The sequence below is a fragment of the Capricornis sumatraensis genome, chromosome 19, assembly GCF_032405125.1.
Source record: "Capricornis sumatraensis isolate serow.1 chromosome 19, serow.2, whole genome shotgun sequence".
NCBI classification, from domain to species: domain Eukaryota; kingdom Metazoa; phylum Chordata; class Mammalia; order Artiodactyla; family Bovidae; genus Capricornis; species Capricornis sumatraensis.
The window spans coordinates 64,052,029-64,069,311 of record NC_091087.1 but is presented as its reverse complement, the minus strand read 5'-3'; the positions used below and the strand labels follow the sequence as shown (position 1 = coordinate 64,069,311).

The window sequence follows — 17,283 nt, the reverse complement described above, 5'->3', positions numbered from 1 at the left end:
CATGCTCAGTCATGTCTGACTTTTTTGTCACCCCCATGAACTGCAGCCCACCAGGTGCCTCTGTCCATGGAATTTTCCAGGCAAGAATACTGCAGTGGCTTGCCATTTCCTACTCCATATGGACTGAAGGTGTCCCCACAAAATTCCTTTGCTGAAGCACTAACCGTACTCTCACCAGGGTAGTGGTGTTAGAGATGGGGCCTCTGGGAGGTCACATGGGTGGCACAAGTCATGAAGGATGGCTTTGGACCTGATGGGATTAGTGGCCTCACAGGAAGAGCCAGCTGAGTTGTTCTCACTTGCTCTCTCCTGCCACGTGAGGATACACATAGGCCAGAAAGTGCATTCTCACAGGAGCCTGACCATGCTGGTATCCTGATCTTGGATTTCCAGCCTCCAGAACTGTGAGAAAATACATCTCTGTTGTTTAAGCCACCCAACCTATGGTATTCTTGTTATGGCCACCCAAGCAAAGACACAGCACCGTGAGCCCTTTCAAAAGACATATGTGAAAAGCAGGAAAATCAAACATGATGAAGAAAATTCCTCCAGCATCAGTGGGGGGAACCAAGCTCCTCTCTCCCTTTTCAAGCACAAGGCACAGGATATAGGGAGCCCAAATGAACAGGAGTGACATGGCAGAGGCAGGGCCACTGATTCCATCTCAAATGTGTGGGAAAAGGCAGAAAAGAATGGGGGAAGGCATTCCCACCCCAGCTGAGAAGCCAAAGGATAAAACGCCACCTAAATGCCGAGAGATGAAAACCAGTTTCTTTATTCAGAGGCAATTTCTGCAAGGTACACCATCCTCCAGCATCCCAAACCTCCAAAAGGTTAAAAACAAATAAGAAATGTAAATGTATTTCCAGAAGAGAAAATAAACAGTGTGTGGTAAGATGTTTACTTCTTAACTTGTCCTCATAAAATTCAATTGACAGATAGTTTTCCAGTCCTTATAATACACAGGCACTGTGTCATCTCTGGATAAGCAGATTAAAAAAATAATCATGAAAATGGAAGCTGATGTGTGAACATGTGTGTATAAATGCTTGATGGGTATTAACTCATTTAATTCTAACAACCCTATGAAATGAATGCAATTATCACCCCCTTACCACCATCATTTTACACAAGGAAACACTAAATACCTATTATGGTTTTAAAGAGCAAATGAGCCTTGTCTTTTATATCCTAGTTGAGAGAGGCAAACAGTGTAATAATAGATAGAGAGCCTGTTAAAAGCGCAACCAAGAGAACCAGTGACGTAGAAGGCTACTTTGGGTTGGGTGATCAGGAAAGACCAGCGGGAGCTGGCAATCACACAAAGGAACCCATCTTGGAAGATTGGGGGTGGAGGAGTACGTGGTCCCCAGAAGCTCCAAAAGTCAGCCACAGAACGTGTCCATCCCTGGATCTCACAGGTCAGTGCCAGGCTCAGGCATTTGCAGCTCTCAGAACCTCCCAGAGTCACAGGTCCCACCCTCCACTGTCTTCAAACACTCCAGCTGTCACCACCGAGAGATGTGTGGAAACCCTTTGGGTCCTGATGCAGACTGAAGGTTTGTGTCTCCCTGAAACTCTTACGTTGAATCCCTAACCCCCAAATGTCATGGTGTTTGGAGGTACAGCCTTTGGGAAATGATTAGATTTATTTGAGGTCATGAGGGTGGAGTCCGCATGACAGGATTAGTGCCCTTCTAATAAAGGGAAGGGGGACCAGACCTCCAGTTCTCTCTCCACCATACGGACACACAGCAAGAAGAAAGCCATCTGCAAGCTAGGAATGGAACTAGCCAACACCTTGATCTTAGCTCCAGAACTGTGAGAAATAAATGTCTGCTCTTGAAAGAGAAAGAACAAATATCATATATTAATGCATGCATATGGAATCTAGAAAGATATTGCTGATAAACCTACTTGCAGGGTAGTAATGGAAATGCAGACATGGAGAATAGATTTGTGAACACAGTGGGGAAGGAGAAGGCGGGACGAATTGAGAGAGTAGTATGGAAACATACACATCACCATATGTAAAATACATAGCCAGTGGGAATTTGCTGTAGGACACAGGGAGCTCAACCCAGAGCTCTGTGACAACCTAGAGGGGTGGGATGTTGTGGGAGATGAGAGGGAGCTTCAAGAGGGAGAGAACATACGTATACCTATGGCCGATTCATGTTGATATATGGCAGAAGCCAGCATAATATTGCAAAGCAATTATCCTCCAAAAAAATGTTTGAAAAAATAAATGTCTGCTCTTTAAGCCACCCAGCCTATAATGCTTTGTTCTGTCAGCCCAAATTAAGGTAGTTCCCACAGGATTCAGTGTCACTGCCCTTCATTCCTATTTCATGCATTTTGTAGGGAGGGACCCAATGCCTCTGAGGGAAGAAAAATAAATGACTTTTCCATAGACTTCAGTGGTCAAAAGGAAGCTTGTGGTTTTTTTGTTTTTGTTTTTTGTTTTAGCTTCCCTACATTTAAAAAGAAACCAAACTGTTTCAGGAAAATCACTATGTCAGACCAAGTCTAAGCCTTCATTTAACATTCAGATACTGAAAGCCTACAAGTGGCAGACGGCGTTCTAACCCAGTGCTGCCTGGCCTTCGGTGGGCATGGGAGTGCCCTGGGGGATTCCGTTAGCATGCAGACTCTGACCCTGCAGTAGGTCTGGGGTGGGCCTGAAACTCTGCATCCCTAACGCTCCCAGGTGATGCCAACCACACTGAGCAGCAGGACTCCAGCCCAGCAAGTGCATCAACTCTGGCTTCAACCTGGAATAAGCTGGAGAGGTCTGAACAAGTCCTGATTTCTGGGCTCTACCCCAGACAAAGGCAATTAGACACTCCAGGGTGGGGCCCGGGCATTTCAAAAGTGCTCAGTGGGGACTTCCCTGGTGGCACAGTAGATAAGAATCCACATGTCAGTGCAGGCAACACAGGTTTGATACCTGGTCCAGGAAGATTCCACATGCCTCGGGGTCACTAAGCCCATGTGCCTCAACTACCGAGCCTGCGTGCTGCAACTACCGAAGCCCATGCGCCCTAGAGCCCCACAACAAGAGAGGCCCGGGCACCACAACGTGGAGTGGTCCCTGCTCTCCACAACTAAAGAAAACCCACGTGCAGCAATGAAGACTCAGGACAACCAGAAATAAATAAAGGGCTCAGTGATCTGAACGTGCAGCCAGGGTTAAGAATCACTCTTCTGGACATAGAGCAGTGAGCTAGGTAGCCCTCAAGGGGAGACAGATGAGAAATAACTAAATTATTTTAGACAGCAGAGACATATGTCATAAGAACAACATGGGATAACGTGATGAGGTCAGCGGGGGGTGGGGGGAGGGGGGCAAGCGGGAATCACACTGAAGCGCAAATAACTAGAAACACTCCCGAGATACGAAGACATGACCCCAGGCTGAGAAAAGAGCCCACTTTCCACCTCAAGTCTTAAGGGATGACAAGAGCAGGGTCCCATTTGTGTTTTTAGGACACAAAGCTATCTCTCTGAGAGACACACAGGTTGCACTCTGAGGGGAGAGAAAATAAGACACGTTTCCTTCCTGGAGGTTCTTATGAAAACATGAACTAATGTTTGCTGAACACCTACTGTGGGCAATGTGAACTAATGTTTGCTGAACACCTACTGTGGGCAATGCTTCCGGTCTGGGAACTGACACAGCAGGCCATTGTTCAAGCTCCACATGAAGAAACATGTGGAGAGACCACATGGGGAGACCACATCCCTAAAAGACCCCATTTGGTAGGTCACAAAGGAGGCAGTCTAGCTGGTGGAGAGGGATGCACGGTGGATTCTCAGAGGATGCAAGAAACTTGCGGTTCTTTACAGGCAGCTCCTGTAACTGTAGCAAAGAAGGCAGCCATCAAATGCCACCTTGTCACCACTACCCCCCACACCCCGACACTAACTGGTAGGGAGCTCTTGTCCACCTTCAACACAGCAGCCCCAGAACAGGACTGCTACAAAGCCACCTCCTGAAAATGCCTACCCCTGCCAGCTCCCAGGGGGAGTTCAGGTGTTGGAGGAGGAAGCTTCAGTCCCATCCCTCCAGACACAGAGCCTGTGACCTAACTCTAAGCGGGTCCAGGCCCAACACTCCCCTGGCCAAGCAGCTGGCTTAAGGAAGTCATGTGACTCAAGTCACACCAACCCACCAGAACCTCAGGGCTTCTGCAGAAACACCTCAGCCAGCAGCGCTCTGTCCAGCATTTGGGGTCTGGGAGGACCTAAAGCCAGGGCTGTGGTCACCACACGCTGGATGATATCTGAGCTCAGAGGCGGAAAGTGAGCATCACAGTTCACCTTTGATCTCAGCCAATAAACCCCCTTTTTGGCTAAACCCAGCTTGGGAAAGTTTTCCGTCACTGCAGCAGAGGCCTGCTTCATCTAGACCCCCAGACTCTGCAGAACTGCCTTGGACTCATTCGCCATTCTCCAAGCCCCTGATGTGGTCCTGTGAGGCTGCTGCCTGGAGGACCTCTGCAGTCCTCCCAGGTCACTGAGTCCCCTGGGTTGAGACTCTGTCTTCTCTACTCGATTATGATCTGCTTGATGACAAGGGCTGCCTCTTATACTTGCTTCTACCTCCACCAAGTGCCCACTTGTGAAATGGAAAGGGGGCTAGATAGTCTCATGGTCCTCGGATGAAGAGGCTGGAAGGGAACTCAGGCTTCGGCCCCATCTGGTCTAGGTGGAGAGCAGGGGCAAGTACAATAGGGAGGGCATGCGATCAGAGCCAGTTGACCCCAGGATGTTCATTGCGGCCAAGAGATCCTGGGAAGTCACTAAACTTTTGAGCCTTGTGTTCCTCACCTTTGCAAAAACACTGAGGTGTTTAATGTTGGAAAGGGCACTTTCATTCCATCACCTGACCAATATTTACCAAGTCCTTTCTAATGTGCAGGACACGATCCCAGAAACAGTTGATACAAAATGAACTCTTTGGAACCCCAAGGACTGTAGCCCACCAGGCTCCTCTGTCCATGGGATTCTCCAGGCAAGAATACTGGAGTCAGTTGCCCTTTCCTTCTCCAGGGTGTCTTCCCAATCCAGGGATCAAACCCGTGTCTCTCATGTCTCCTGCATTGGCAGGCGGGTTCTTTGCCACTTGTGCCAACTGGGAAGCCCAATTCAAGTGACTTGTTGCTAAACAGTTTGCCAGTTTCCCTGCTTCCTTCTTTGAAGGGGGACAAAACCAGGCAATCCTGCCATATAGGGCTGACTGCTCCATAGTTAGTGGAATAATTTTTGATCAGACAGTACACTGAAGAGATAGGAGCAACAGTAGGGCTCCTAAGAAATGGAGTCCTGAATCAGCCAGTGTGCCCAGACTACACGTGACAGAAGCTACAGGAGGAAGACATAGCCAGTCCAAGATGAGAGCTTGGTGAGCTAGAAATCAGTGCAGAATGCACTCCCCCTCTTTACCCAGGGTGAAAAAGCATTCCCCACATGGAGAGTGCTGATTTTAGCATCTCAGGAGACTGGAATGAGAGGATGGGCCCCAGCCACAGTTTCTGGCTGTACACATGTTCACGGGTTAGTCCCACACATGCGTCAGCCACTTCCTGCTGCTGGAAGAATGTGCTGAGGGAGGTGAAATGACAGGACGGCACCACTGCCCACTGGGTCACCAGGACAGGTGGGAGTTCAAAGGGAATCCCAGCTGCTTTTCTGCAAGTTCACCCGGCCCCATCCCCATCAAGCAGAGGGTGAACAATTTAGAGATTTAGCTAAACCTCTGTGTCCCAGATGGACTCCTCTGACAGCATTTTGAGGGAAGGGAAGTTGATGGTGTTGAAAACAGGCTTTGAGGGAAGGCCCTGGCCTTCGTTGGTGCATGGAACTAACCGAACATTTCAGACCTACAGGCCTAGGTTCCCGGACCAGCTTCCCACTTAAAAGTTTCATGACTTTAAGTGACTCCTGTCTCCTCCCTAGGTATTTACCCACCTGTAAAATGTGGATAAGACTTGCCTATGAAAATAAGGGCTTCCCAGGTGGCGCTAGTGGTAAAGAATCTGCCTGCCAATGCAGGAGACACAAGAGATGCGGGTTCAGTCCCTCGGTGGGGAAGATCCCCTGGAGAAGGAAATGGCAACTCACTCCAGTATTCTTGCCTGGAGAGTCCCATGGACAGAGGAGCCTGGTGGGCTACAGTCCATGGGGTCGCAAAGTGTTGGATTCAATGGAGCACAGCACTGCTTTGCTGGCACTCCCATGAGAATAAGTCATGGGAAGACTGCCTCCTAACCTGTTCCTTTGGCCTGGGTTTCTAGTTCCTTCTTCATACAGCCCCATGCAGAGCCTCACCCGGTTCTTCTAACAACCCTAGAGTAGGAGGCCAAGTTCTATTCTTCCCATTTTACAGGTAAGAAACCAGATATCTAAAAAGACTGACTTGCTTGGCAACTTGGTGGAAAAGCTGAGTGGTATCCATCTAAAATAAAACCTCCATAGAGTGTGGAGAAAAAGGAACCCTCCTACACCCTCGGTGGGAATGTAAATTGGTGAAACCACCATGGAGAACAGTATGGAGGTTCCTTAAAAAACTAAACATAGAGTTACCACGTGATCCTGCACTCCCACTCCTGGGCATATATCCAGAGAAAACTATAATTTGAAAAGATATGCACCCCATGTTCCCCAATGTTCATAGCAGAGCTATTTACAACACCCAAGACACAGAAGCAACCTAAATGTTATCAACAGATGAATGGATAAAGAAGATATACACACAAGGGAATATTGCTTGGCTATTTTAAAAAAAAAGAGTGAAATAAGGCCATTTGCAGCAACGTGGATGGACCTAGGGGTTATCATATCAAGCAAGAAAGACAAATATCATATCACTTATATATGGAAGCTTAAAAAATGATACAAATGAACTTATGTATAAAACAGACATAGACTCATAGACTTAGAAAGAAACTTACAGTTACCACAGGGGATAGAGGGGAGGTGGGGGTAAATTAGGTGCTTGGGACTAACATATACACACTACTATATGTAAAATAGGTAAACAGCAAGGTTTATAGTATAAGCCTGTATGGGGGACTATACTCAACACTCTATAATAACCTAAATGGAAAAGAATCTGAAAGATAATAGACATATACATATAACTGAATCACCTTACTATAGACTTGAAACTAACACATTAGAAATGAACTATACTTCAATTATTTTAAATAAGATAAAACTTCACGGTTCCCAAAGAGCTTTCAAATGCATCATCCCATTGAGTCCTTAGCACAAGGGGCCCCAAGTTTGGGGGCTGAAGCTAAAACCTAGGACTGGCCTGTCTGAGCTTCTATTAGCTGGCCAGTACAGCTCCTGGGAAGAAATCTCTACCCGTTTAAGCAAAGCCTGTGTCTGGCAAGAAGAACAGACAAGACTGGGTCCCTACAGCCTCTGACTCCCTGGAGAAGTCTGAAGAGGAACATCAAACCACCTCCCAGGGCAAGCAGAACCATCTCTCAGGTTGCAATGATACCTGGAATTCCTCTCCCAAAGAAGGGGTCCCAGTGTGTCCCACCCCTGCAGCGACCCTGGGTGGTATGACCTGGTGGGTCATCCCAAAGTGTCCTCTCCCCAAGCAGCTGGGTGTGCTGCCCCTGGAGTTCCATCAGATGGACTCAGCGAGCAAAAGGGAGAGAAAACGAAGACATCCAGATAAGCAAAATGGGGGGTCGGGGCAGAACACTGACCCTTTAGTAGCACTGTGAGAGCAAAAACTGAAAATGGAAAACTCTCAAATGTGACCTTTTCAGTTGTTGGATAAAGAATGTGAGTTGCTTAGCAGCACAACTGATTAATGTCTGTATGTTACCTTTCAGCTCCTTATTGCTACCCTTTCCCATTCAGGGTCACAAAACCATCTTTTCTCAGCTCTGGTTACGACTGTCTACATCCATACCATCTTGAGGCCAAGTCAAATGCCTTGGGAAGAATCTCTTACCAGGATCTGTGCAATTCTTGGCTGCCTCAGTCCCATTCACTGGTGCCATCAGCCTTCTATTTCTCCATGTGTCTGGGAGAACATATTTGCTCACAGAAGCTGTTCTGTGCCCTGGATTGGAAAATAAGTCACAAACACCATGAGATCAACATGGCACCTACATTCTCACAATGGCCTTACAGCATATATCTGGCTCTGTCAGCAACAGCCCTGTTTGACTATTTAAAGCCATCTGCAGGGATGAGTCAGTGACTGGAAGCACAGGATCACCTGCTCACCTACAGTAATCTGTTTCCTAGGTCTAGTTCATTGTTTCTAGTCCCAGATAGGTCAGCATGTGCTCTGACCTTGGCCAAGATTGCTTCGGTCTCAGCCCCTCACAAGTGCAATACCGGGTTTAGACAGGTAACCCTTAAGTTCTTAGCCAGTAAACGTGCTCAGGTATCCCGGTCCTGAAGGATAGTCGGCAAACAGGTGGAGAAAGGTGATGGGGTCTGTCCCGGGACTTTGCACCCTCGAATGTGCATACAAATCACCCGGGAACCTTGTTACAATGCACATTCTGATTCAGTAGGTCTGAGCCAGGACCTGGACTTCACTAACAAGCTCCCAGGTGACACTGATTCTGATGGTCCAAGGGCCATACTGAGTAACAAGGAAGATCACTGGAGTGGATGCTGATGACCAAGTGCAGCTGAACGTCTAAAGGCCTTCCTGATCCAGCAAATAAAAAATAATTCTCACTTTAAGACCTTTAAAGTATTCATTTACCTCTCCTGAGGTGCACACTGCTTCAGCTGGGTAATAATACCTCTTCTATAATGCTGACATCTAAGAGCCTCTAGGTATTTTGTTATTTCTAGTGTGTAATTGAGGGAGAAAACACATCAACTTGCCCAATTGCAAAGCACCAGGTACTATGGTGTTCAAATAACCTTTCTGGATTTCTTTTGGAAAGGGCAAGTTTTGTTTAATCTTTCATCCTCAAATCACGAAGTTTGAGTTTTGAAAGGCTGTATAAAGTTTAATGAAGCGCCACCTGATTTTTATCAATCACTATGAGCCTCTCTAAATTGTCTCTAACTGCTCAACAAGGTACCATCTGCTTTATTCCCCATATCCTGATTGTTAAATCACAGCATTTCTTGTTTTCTTAAATGTTTGAAAATACACACATACATACATATGCACATATATGTATAACCGAATCACTTTGCTGTACACCTGAAACTAACACATTATCAATCAACTATACTTCAATTGAAAAGTTGAAATAAAGTTGCCAGAGAACATTAAAAATTAAAACAGAATATTAAAAACAACACTAAAAGGTCCCCAGCACCCATATAATGGGAACGTTAGCCACTCTGTCTTTTGAAGATTCCACCTGGGTCACATGCCCTACCCCATCCCTAACATTTTTTGTAAGTTTCTTTTTCTCTCCATCTTAAATTTGCATATCCTAAGCAACTCCCAAATTTCCTTGTCTCTTCTCGGTTGGAAGGCGTGTGGATAGTGGTTCCAGGCACCAACACTCTAATTCCGCGGGGATTAAGAGGAGTTGAAAAGTGATTTTGAAACACAGCGGCAACCTCCCCAGGGGACAGACTGCCCCACCATTTTTAGGGTTTGGAGAGGACGCGTCAGGACACCCCGGGCGCCCCTTCGGCAGGGGCGGGGGCGAGAGCTGAGACTCAAAACCTGGGTTTTCGAGGGACCCGGAGAACAATCTTCCGTGCTCTGCAAAACTGGAAGGTAGTCCATTCAGGCTTGTCCTCCCCAGGCCAAGAGAATCCATACATGGACCTCGCCGCTACGCTCCCCACACTCCCTGGGCACCCCCAGGGACAGAACTCTGGCGCCGAGGGGCCAGTGGTTCATGCTTTCGTCTTAGTAACACAGACCTGCAGCCGCGTTCTGAGCCCCCAGCGGCCACGCGCAGCTCAGGGGAACAGGCACCAGCGCTCGGAGCGTAGCCTTCAGCCCTCCTGGGTGCGCTCTACCTGCCTGATGGGGAGGGGACTGGATGAACCCTTGGAGCTAACCTGGCTGGGAAAAGAGGGAACACCTCCCAGAACTGTCCCGCGGTTTTCCAGCTCAAACCCCCCAACTCCCCGGGCAGGCCCGCACCATTACCTACCCCAGCTGCCAAAGAGGCCAGACGCACAGCACACCAGGGCCAAAATCGCGCACACAAAGCCAACTTGCTGCGGCAGCATCTCTCGCCTGCTGCGAACTTTGCGCGGCCCAGGGGGCCCGCGGAGCGCCATCCCGCAGCGCCTGGATGCCGTCTCTGACAGAGGATGGGGAGCCTCAGCGGCCGGAGTGCTATCTGGGGCCGAGCGGCGTGGACTGGAGCGGTCGACTCGAGGCTCAGAGGCCAGGGGCTCCAGGCCAAAGGTTCATGGCCAGCGGGCGAGCTCGGCAGGGAAGCAGAGAGAGGAGGTGGGGGGGCGCGCAGCGCAGCCGGAGCTCAGAGTCCCGCGCGCGGTGTGCGCGCTCCGCGCACCATGGCTCGGCGGCAAGGAGGCGACGCCGGCACGGTGGCGCTGGTGGCCCTGGATCGCAGGGCTGGCGCAGTCCCGGCGTTGGTGCCGCTACCTGCCCGCTCAGCCTCGGCGCCCTCGCCCGGCCGCAGCCCTGGGAGCAGTGCCCCGGGGCGCCCGCGGGAGCACTCAGTGCGCCCCCGCGCGCCGCGCCGCCGCTCCCACTCGTAGCATCCTCCCGCTCCAAGTTTGGCGGCGGTCGCCGGCCAGCGATGCTCCCCTGCTTCCCGGCGAGCGGAGCCGGGCCGGCCCAGTGCGTTCAAGTGGGGAGGCAGACTGGACGCGCGGGACCTGCGACGCTCGCCGCGAGCCGCCTAGACGTCGTCCCTCCGGGGGCGAGCTCTCCCCGGGAACTTTGTCTCCGGCTACCGGCGCCTGCGTCTGTGAGGCCGCGGCGCCTCCCGCCTGCAGCTCTCGCCTCCCTTCTCCTCCCCTCCCGCCCCTCCTCCCCAGCACGTGTACTCCTCCCCTAGGGCGCACTCGCCGGTGCGCTCCTCCCTTCCCCGGCGAGGCTCAGCTACTGACCCACACAGTCACCCTCCTTCTCCCTTTTTCTCTCCCCCTGCCCCTACGGAGCCGAAACTAGCCCTTCTCTAACCCTGCGGGGCTGCTGCAGAGAGGAACAGGTTATGGCACCGCAGGGACTCTGGAAACGAGGGTTTCCGTAGAACGATCGCTCTAGTCCGGGCTCTGCACGACCCCCGAGGCGACCCGAGGCCCCTACGCCCCCGCGGGGCGGGAGATGCAGGAGAAGATTAATTGCTCGAGCTGAGATAACAAACACGCTTGCACCAAGCCAACAAGCGCCCGCGCCCGCGGGGACCAGCTCCTGCAGGGCTCTCGGGGCGGGCGGGGGAGCCGGCAGCGGGGGCGCAACGCTGACCTGCAAAACGCAGGAGATCCGTTGGAGAGAAACCCGAGAGTTCTGCCGCCCCGCCGCGGAGAGTTGAGCTTTTGATGTTCTGGAGCCGTACCGTTTCACGGGGCTTTCTGGGCTTGGTTTTGTTTTTCCGCCTTCTCTCTGATCGGCCCTCTAGCGTAAACCGCTTCAAAAATGGGCCAGGAGGCAGAATTTCAGAAGAGCAGCCGCTGAGTTGGTGTCCAGGTGCAAGCAGGTGGTGGGGACCTTGAGCCAGAGGGCCTCAGCCCCTGGGAATGACTTCTTTCCCTGGCCATTGAGCACCTAGTTAGAGTGTGCTAGGGGTTAAGTCCATGTAAAATCCTTTTTGGAACAAGGCCAGATCTGTTTAATTAAATAAATACACACCCACCGAGTGCAGGATCAGTGCCAAGTGCCAGTCAGAGAACAAAACAACCAAAATATGTGTACTATCCAGTTCCTGCTTTCAAGGAACCCCAAATCAAAGGGGAGCCAGACCCTTAGATAAATGCCGGTTTAACAGAGTCAGTTACAAAAGTCACTGTTTTTGCAGGATGTGTGTTATTTTATTTATCACTACTCAAAATGTGGTCACAGCAGCATAAGCATTGCCTGGGAGGTTGCAAGAAATTCAGGCTCTAGAGTTCCAGCCCAGACCTACTGAGAATGTGAATTTTTCACCAGACCCCCTAAGAGGATTGTGTGTACACTCAAGTGTCAGAAGCGTGACCCTTTCAAATCTGTCCCACTGATTCTAGTGGGACACCATCTGCACAGTTCCTCTCAGACTACGCATTGCTTGTGTTGGCCTGGCACAGTGACACAAGTGAGAGGTACCTGGAGGGCCAGGGGAGGGAGAAGTTTCACTAATTATTTTCCATAGTCCCTTTTCAGTACCCACGGATACTGAAGGCATGAACACAAGACTAATTGCAGTGGAAACCCCTAGAGTAAACGAGATGGAAACAGCCGGGTAGGCCTTGTATAGAACAGCTCAGGGTTCTGTTTTGTCTGTAGAGCAGCCTTACCATTGAGGACCTCTCTCTATATGAGTGACCTCTACCAAGCATCCCTGCCAGTGACCAAAAAAACCCACTTTTCATATGTTTGAAGAATTTTCTTAATGACCAGGCTGTACAAAGATTGCTATTTAGCAATAGCAAGTAAAAAAACCATAAAACAGTGTTAAATGTGGCATTTGGAAAGCTAGCAAAGAGCTGATGACATCCTATTTTTGCCAAAGGAAAAAGAGTTAAAGTGATAATATGCTTTCATCCCATCCACAAGACAGCATTCAGATCACATAGGTTAAGTCAACTCTCAGTGGTACCCCACTCCAGTACTCTTGCCTGAAGAATCCACAGACGGAGGAGCCTGGTAGGCTGCAGTCCATGGGGTCGCTAAGAGTCGGACATGACTGAGCGACTTCACTTTCACTTTTTACTTTCATGCATTGGAGAAGGAAATGGCAACCCACTCCAGTGTTCTTGCCTGGAAAATCCCAGGGACAGGGGAGCCTGGTGGGCTGCCGTCTCTGGGGTCGCACAGAGCCGGACAAGACTGAAGCGACTTAGCAGAATGAACAAAATGGCATATTATACATGCACCTCAGTATTTATAGAAGCACATTTATAATACAATAGCCAAGACATGGAAGCCACCTAAATGCCCACTGACAAATGAGTGTGTAAAGAAGATGTGGTATATTTATACAATGGAATATTACTTAGCCATTAAAAAGAATGAAATAATGTCATTTGCAGCAACATGGATGGGCCTACAGATTACTAAGTGAAATAAGCCAAAGACAAATATTATATATCATTTATTGTAGAATCTAAAAAATAATACAAGTGAGCTTATTCACTTGTATTAGAAACTAGAATTAGACCTGAAGACATAGAAAATAAAATTATGGTTGCCAAAGGAGAAAGTGTTGAGGGGGCATGGGGAGGACAAATTAGGAGTTTGGGATAAACATATACACACTACTGTGTGTAAGATAGATAACCAATAAGGACCTACTGCATAGCACGGGAAGATATACTCAATATATTGTAATAACCCATAAGGGAAAAGAATCTGAAAACACACACACAGATATATACGCAAAATTGAATCATTTTTCTGTACAGCTGAAACTAATACAGCATTGTAAATCAACTATGTTTCAATTTAAAAAAAAACTTATTGAAGCTTTAAAAATGGAATCTTATTATTAGGATACCCAGGTGGTTCAGTGGTAAAGAGTCCACCCGCCAATGCAGGAGACTTGGGTTCAATCCCTGGGTTGGGAAGATCCCCTAAAGCAGAAAATGGCAACTCACTCCAGTATTCTTGTCTGGAAAATCCCATGGACAGAGGAGGCTGGCAGAGTTGCAAAGAGTTGGATATGACTTAGACACTGAGCTTGCAATATTCTCTTAAAACCGTTGTGCATGGAGCTCATGTAGGGCTGGCGAAAATAGACATTTCTGAATAGAAAACAGGGCAAAGGAGTCATCAGGTGCCCGTCTTTAAACATTTAACCTGCTCTTTAATAGAACGTTTCTTTGACATCTTTCACCTGCTCTCAGTTAATAGAACCCTTGGAATAATTTCATATGCACAAACGGATTTTTTTATTTGACAGTTTAAAAAGCAAGTCGTTGGAAACTGTACTTTTTGTTTCATTTAAATAGTGCCCATTACCAAATAGTCTTTGCTGCAGTTCTAATGACTCACCTTGCAGAAGACAGAATTGGGTCTTATGTTCTTTTCAATTCAAAGCGTCCAGGAGCATTCTCTAAGCAGGGCCATGGAGACAGATGGAAAGTGCATTTCTGGGTTTGTCTTCGTTAGCCTAGTTCTGGCTTCAGTGACGTTGGATTCCGAGTATTCTCTATGCAATAGTGTTTTCTGTCATATGTCACAGTAGGAGACCGTCCGCATGACCAGTTTTCACCATTTTGATAGGAAAGCTCAGTAGGTGGAGATAAGTAAAAAATTTTTTTTTCTTAAAAATTCATTCCTATGATATGAAGAGCCTCACCATTTAATTCTTCTTCATTTTTGCAAGTTTACCAGAATGACTTTCTCTATGAATTGTAACTCCTCCTGCTCTGTTTTCCAGATGGCAGTATCAGTTGGCAACACCTAGGACAGCAGTTTTCATGCTTCAGAATCCAACTGCTGAGCCCCACCCCAGGGTTTCAGCTTCAGTAAGTCATGTATGGATGTGAGAGTTGGACTATAAAGAAAGCTGAGCACCGAAGAATTGATGCTTTTGAACTGTGGTGTTGGAGAAGACTCGGCTTGGACTGCAAGGAGAGCCAACCAGTCCATCCTAAAGGAAATCTATCCTGAATATTCACTGGAAGGACTGATCCTGAAGCTGAAACTCCATGGGGTAGCAAAGAGTCAGACATAACTGAGCCACTGAACTGAACTGAAGTCTGGGGTGGGGCTCAAGAATTAGTATTTCTAACAAGTTCCCAGGTGAAGCTGATGCGGCTAGTCCAGAAACCGTATTTTGAGAGTCACTGGGCTAGGTTATGCCCTGATAACCATAACATATGGTAAAACAACAAAAGTTTGCTTCAGGGTAGCAGAATATTTGACCCCAAAACATGCCACTTTGGCATAAGGATTATTTTGAGCTGAAGCTAAATAAGAAGAAGCAAATACAAGAAAAGCTGCCTCTACTTGCCTTTCCCCTATTTGCCTAAATGTAGGAAATAAATTTGTAGAGATGTCCCCACTCCTTTCTACCAGGAAGGACAGAAGTTAATCACTGGAACAACTCTAGATTCTTATCAACCCAGGGACAGCACCAGAGGAATCTAGCTACAAACTTTGCTAAAATTCACCCTTATCCACCGTTGATCTCCCCGTATATTTTTGTTGCTGTTGTTGTTTAGTCGCTAAGTCGTGTCCAGCTCATTGTGAGCCCATGGACTATAATCCGCCAGGCTCCTCTGTCCATGGGATTTCCCAGGCAAGAATCCTGGAGTGGGTTGCCATTTCCTGCTCCAGGAGATTGTCCCAACCCAGGGATCAAACCTGCATCTCGTGCATTGGCAGGCAGATTCTTTACCACTGAGCCTCCAGGGAAGCCCTTACATTTGCCTTCCCACAATTTGCCACCCTAGAAACACAAAGTCTTTTTCCTTTGTCTTCTCACTTCTCTGAAAATGTACCTTTTATAACTTTTTATTTTATATTGGAGTACAGCTGATTAACGATGCTGTGAGAGTTTCAAGTGGATGGCAAAGGGTCTCAGCCATACATATACATGTATCCAGTCTTCCCCAAACTCCCCTCCCCTCCAGGTTGCTGCATAACACTGGGCAGAGTTCCCTGTGCTATACAGTAGGACCTTGTTAGTTATCCACGTAAAACATAGCAGTGTGTACATCCCTGACTATCCCTTCCCCTATTCTTCCCCCCTGGCAACATAAATCTGTTTCTGTTTCATAAATATGCTCATTTGTATTATCTCCTTTTAGATTCCACATTTAAAGGATGTCATATTTTTCCTTCTCTGACTTACTTCACTCAGCATGACATTCTCCAGGTCCAACCATGTTGCTGCAGATGGCATTCTTTCATTCTTTTTAATGGCTGAGTCATATTCTATTGTATATATGAAATTACTTTAATTTATTTTCCATTGTATATATGAAATGTACATTAAAATGCTATGTAAGCCCAAATTCTTACCACCCCTTTGAATTACTCATTACTAGGTAATCCCATGTGTATGCATGATGCCCATGTTAATAAACTCATTTGTTTTCCTCTTGTTAGTCTGTCTTTTGTTGGTCTGATTTACAAGGGTCCCGCCAATGAGCCTAAGATAGGTGGATGGAAAATAGTTTTTACCCCCTACGTTTCTTGTCTATAAAGAGGTGTGTGTCTTGAGGGCAGTTACTTGGGTTCTTGGGAGCAGCCACATTCTCAAAGACTGCTGCTTGTCATGCCAGAGGGTAGAAAGCCCTCGAGAGGATCTTCAGCTGGCAGTCGACGACTCTGGGCTCTGCACACCACTACTCACCACTCATTGTCTAAAGCTAGTCACAAGGCCCCAGCACCGTGGGAGGGGCCAGAAGTGCCCTTCCTACCCCTGCCAGGCTGAGCTCTGCACTCTGCAGTGGGCAACCCCCATGACAGCCATACCAGTGCAAACCTCAACCCGCCTCCTTGCTTTCTGGAACCTTTGTTGCCTGCCCCTTCCCCCTCCCTGATAGAGTTGATCCAGCTTGTTCCAAAGCCCCTGGAGTGCATGGCCAGTATAGCACTTCCATCACGTGGTTTTGTGAAATGGATGAGAATATCTGTCTCCTCCTGGCCAGTGAGGACTTCAAGGACCGGCCGTCTTATCCACAGCTCTGAACACAGTGCCCAGCACATTAAGTGCTTAATGAACGAAGTATTTATGGAATGAATAAATGAACATGGCTTGGTTACAATGTGAAAAAGATAAAGAATGCTTGCCTCTGTTAGGTGGAGCCCGCTCTCACCATCACTTCAATGCCACCCCAAGTTCCCATTCATCTTTACTGTCAAGGCCACCAGTGACCTGTGGATACATCTCAACACAATGGACACTCTGAATATACCCTTCTTACAATAGTCACATCCTTAACGTAAGATCTTAACAGTCTGTGCTTATAGTTTTTCTCTTCCTTCTCCATCCAGCTCTTCCCTTGGTCCTCTGTGCCTCTGTCCTAGGCTCTCTTTTCTTCCCTTTTTATCAACCTCTTCCCAGAAAAGCTCATCAATTCTCCAGCTGAAGTTACTCACTCTCTGCTACTGACTCATGTGTCTATATCTGGAGTCTTTTCAGGAATTCTGAGCCCTGTGTCAGGAATCTGGGGCTCATTCTTGTCTTGTCT

General features: G+C 47.9%; 1 protein-coding gene across 2 annotated transcripts in view; it reads right to left on the bottom strand.

The window, feature by feature from the left end:
• The window catches only part of SLC24A4 (solute carrier family 24 member 4), a 180,250-nt gene extending 169,999 nt beyond the window's left edge, over nucleotides 1-10,251 (bottom strand). For both annotated transcript variants that reach the window (XM_068991293.1, XM_068991294.1), the window contains exons 1-2: nucleotides 10,122-10,251; nucleotides 7,982-8,092 (exon numbers count right to left, since the gene is read on the bottom strand). In XM_068991293.1, the coding sequence (XP_068847394.1) occupies nucleotides 7,982-8,092; nucleotides 10,122-10,251 (241 nt within the window). The remainder of the gene's footprint in view (nucleotides 1-7,981; nucleotides 8,093-10,121) is intronic.
• Nucleotides 10,252-17,283: the final 7,032 nt, after the last annotated feature.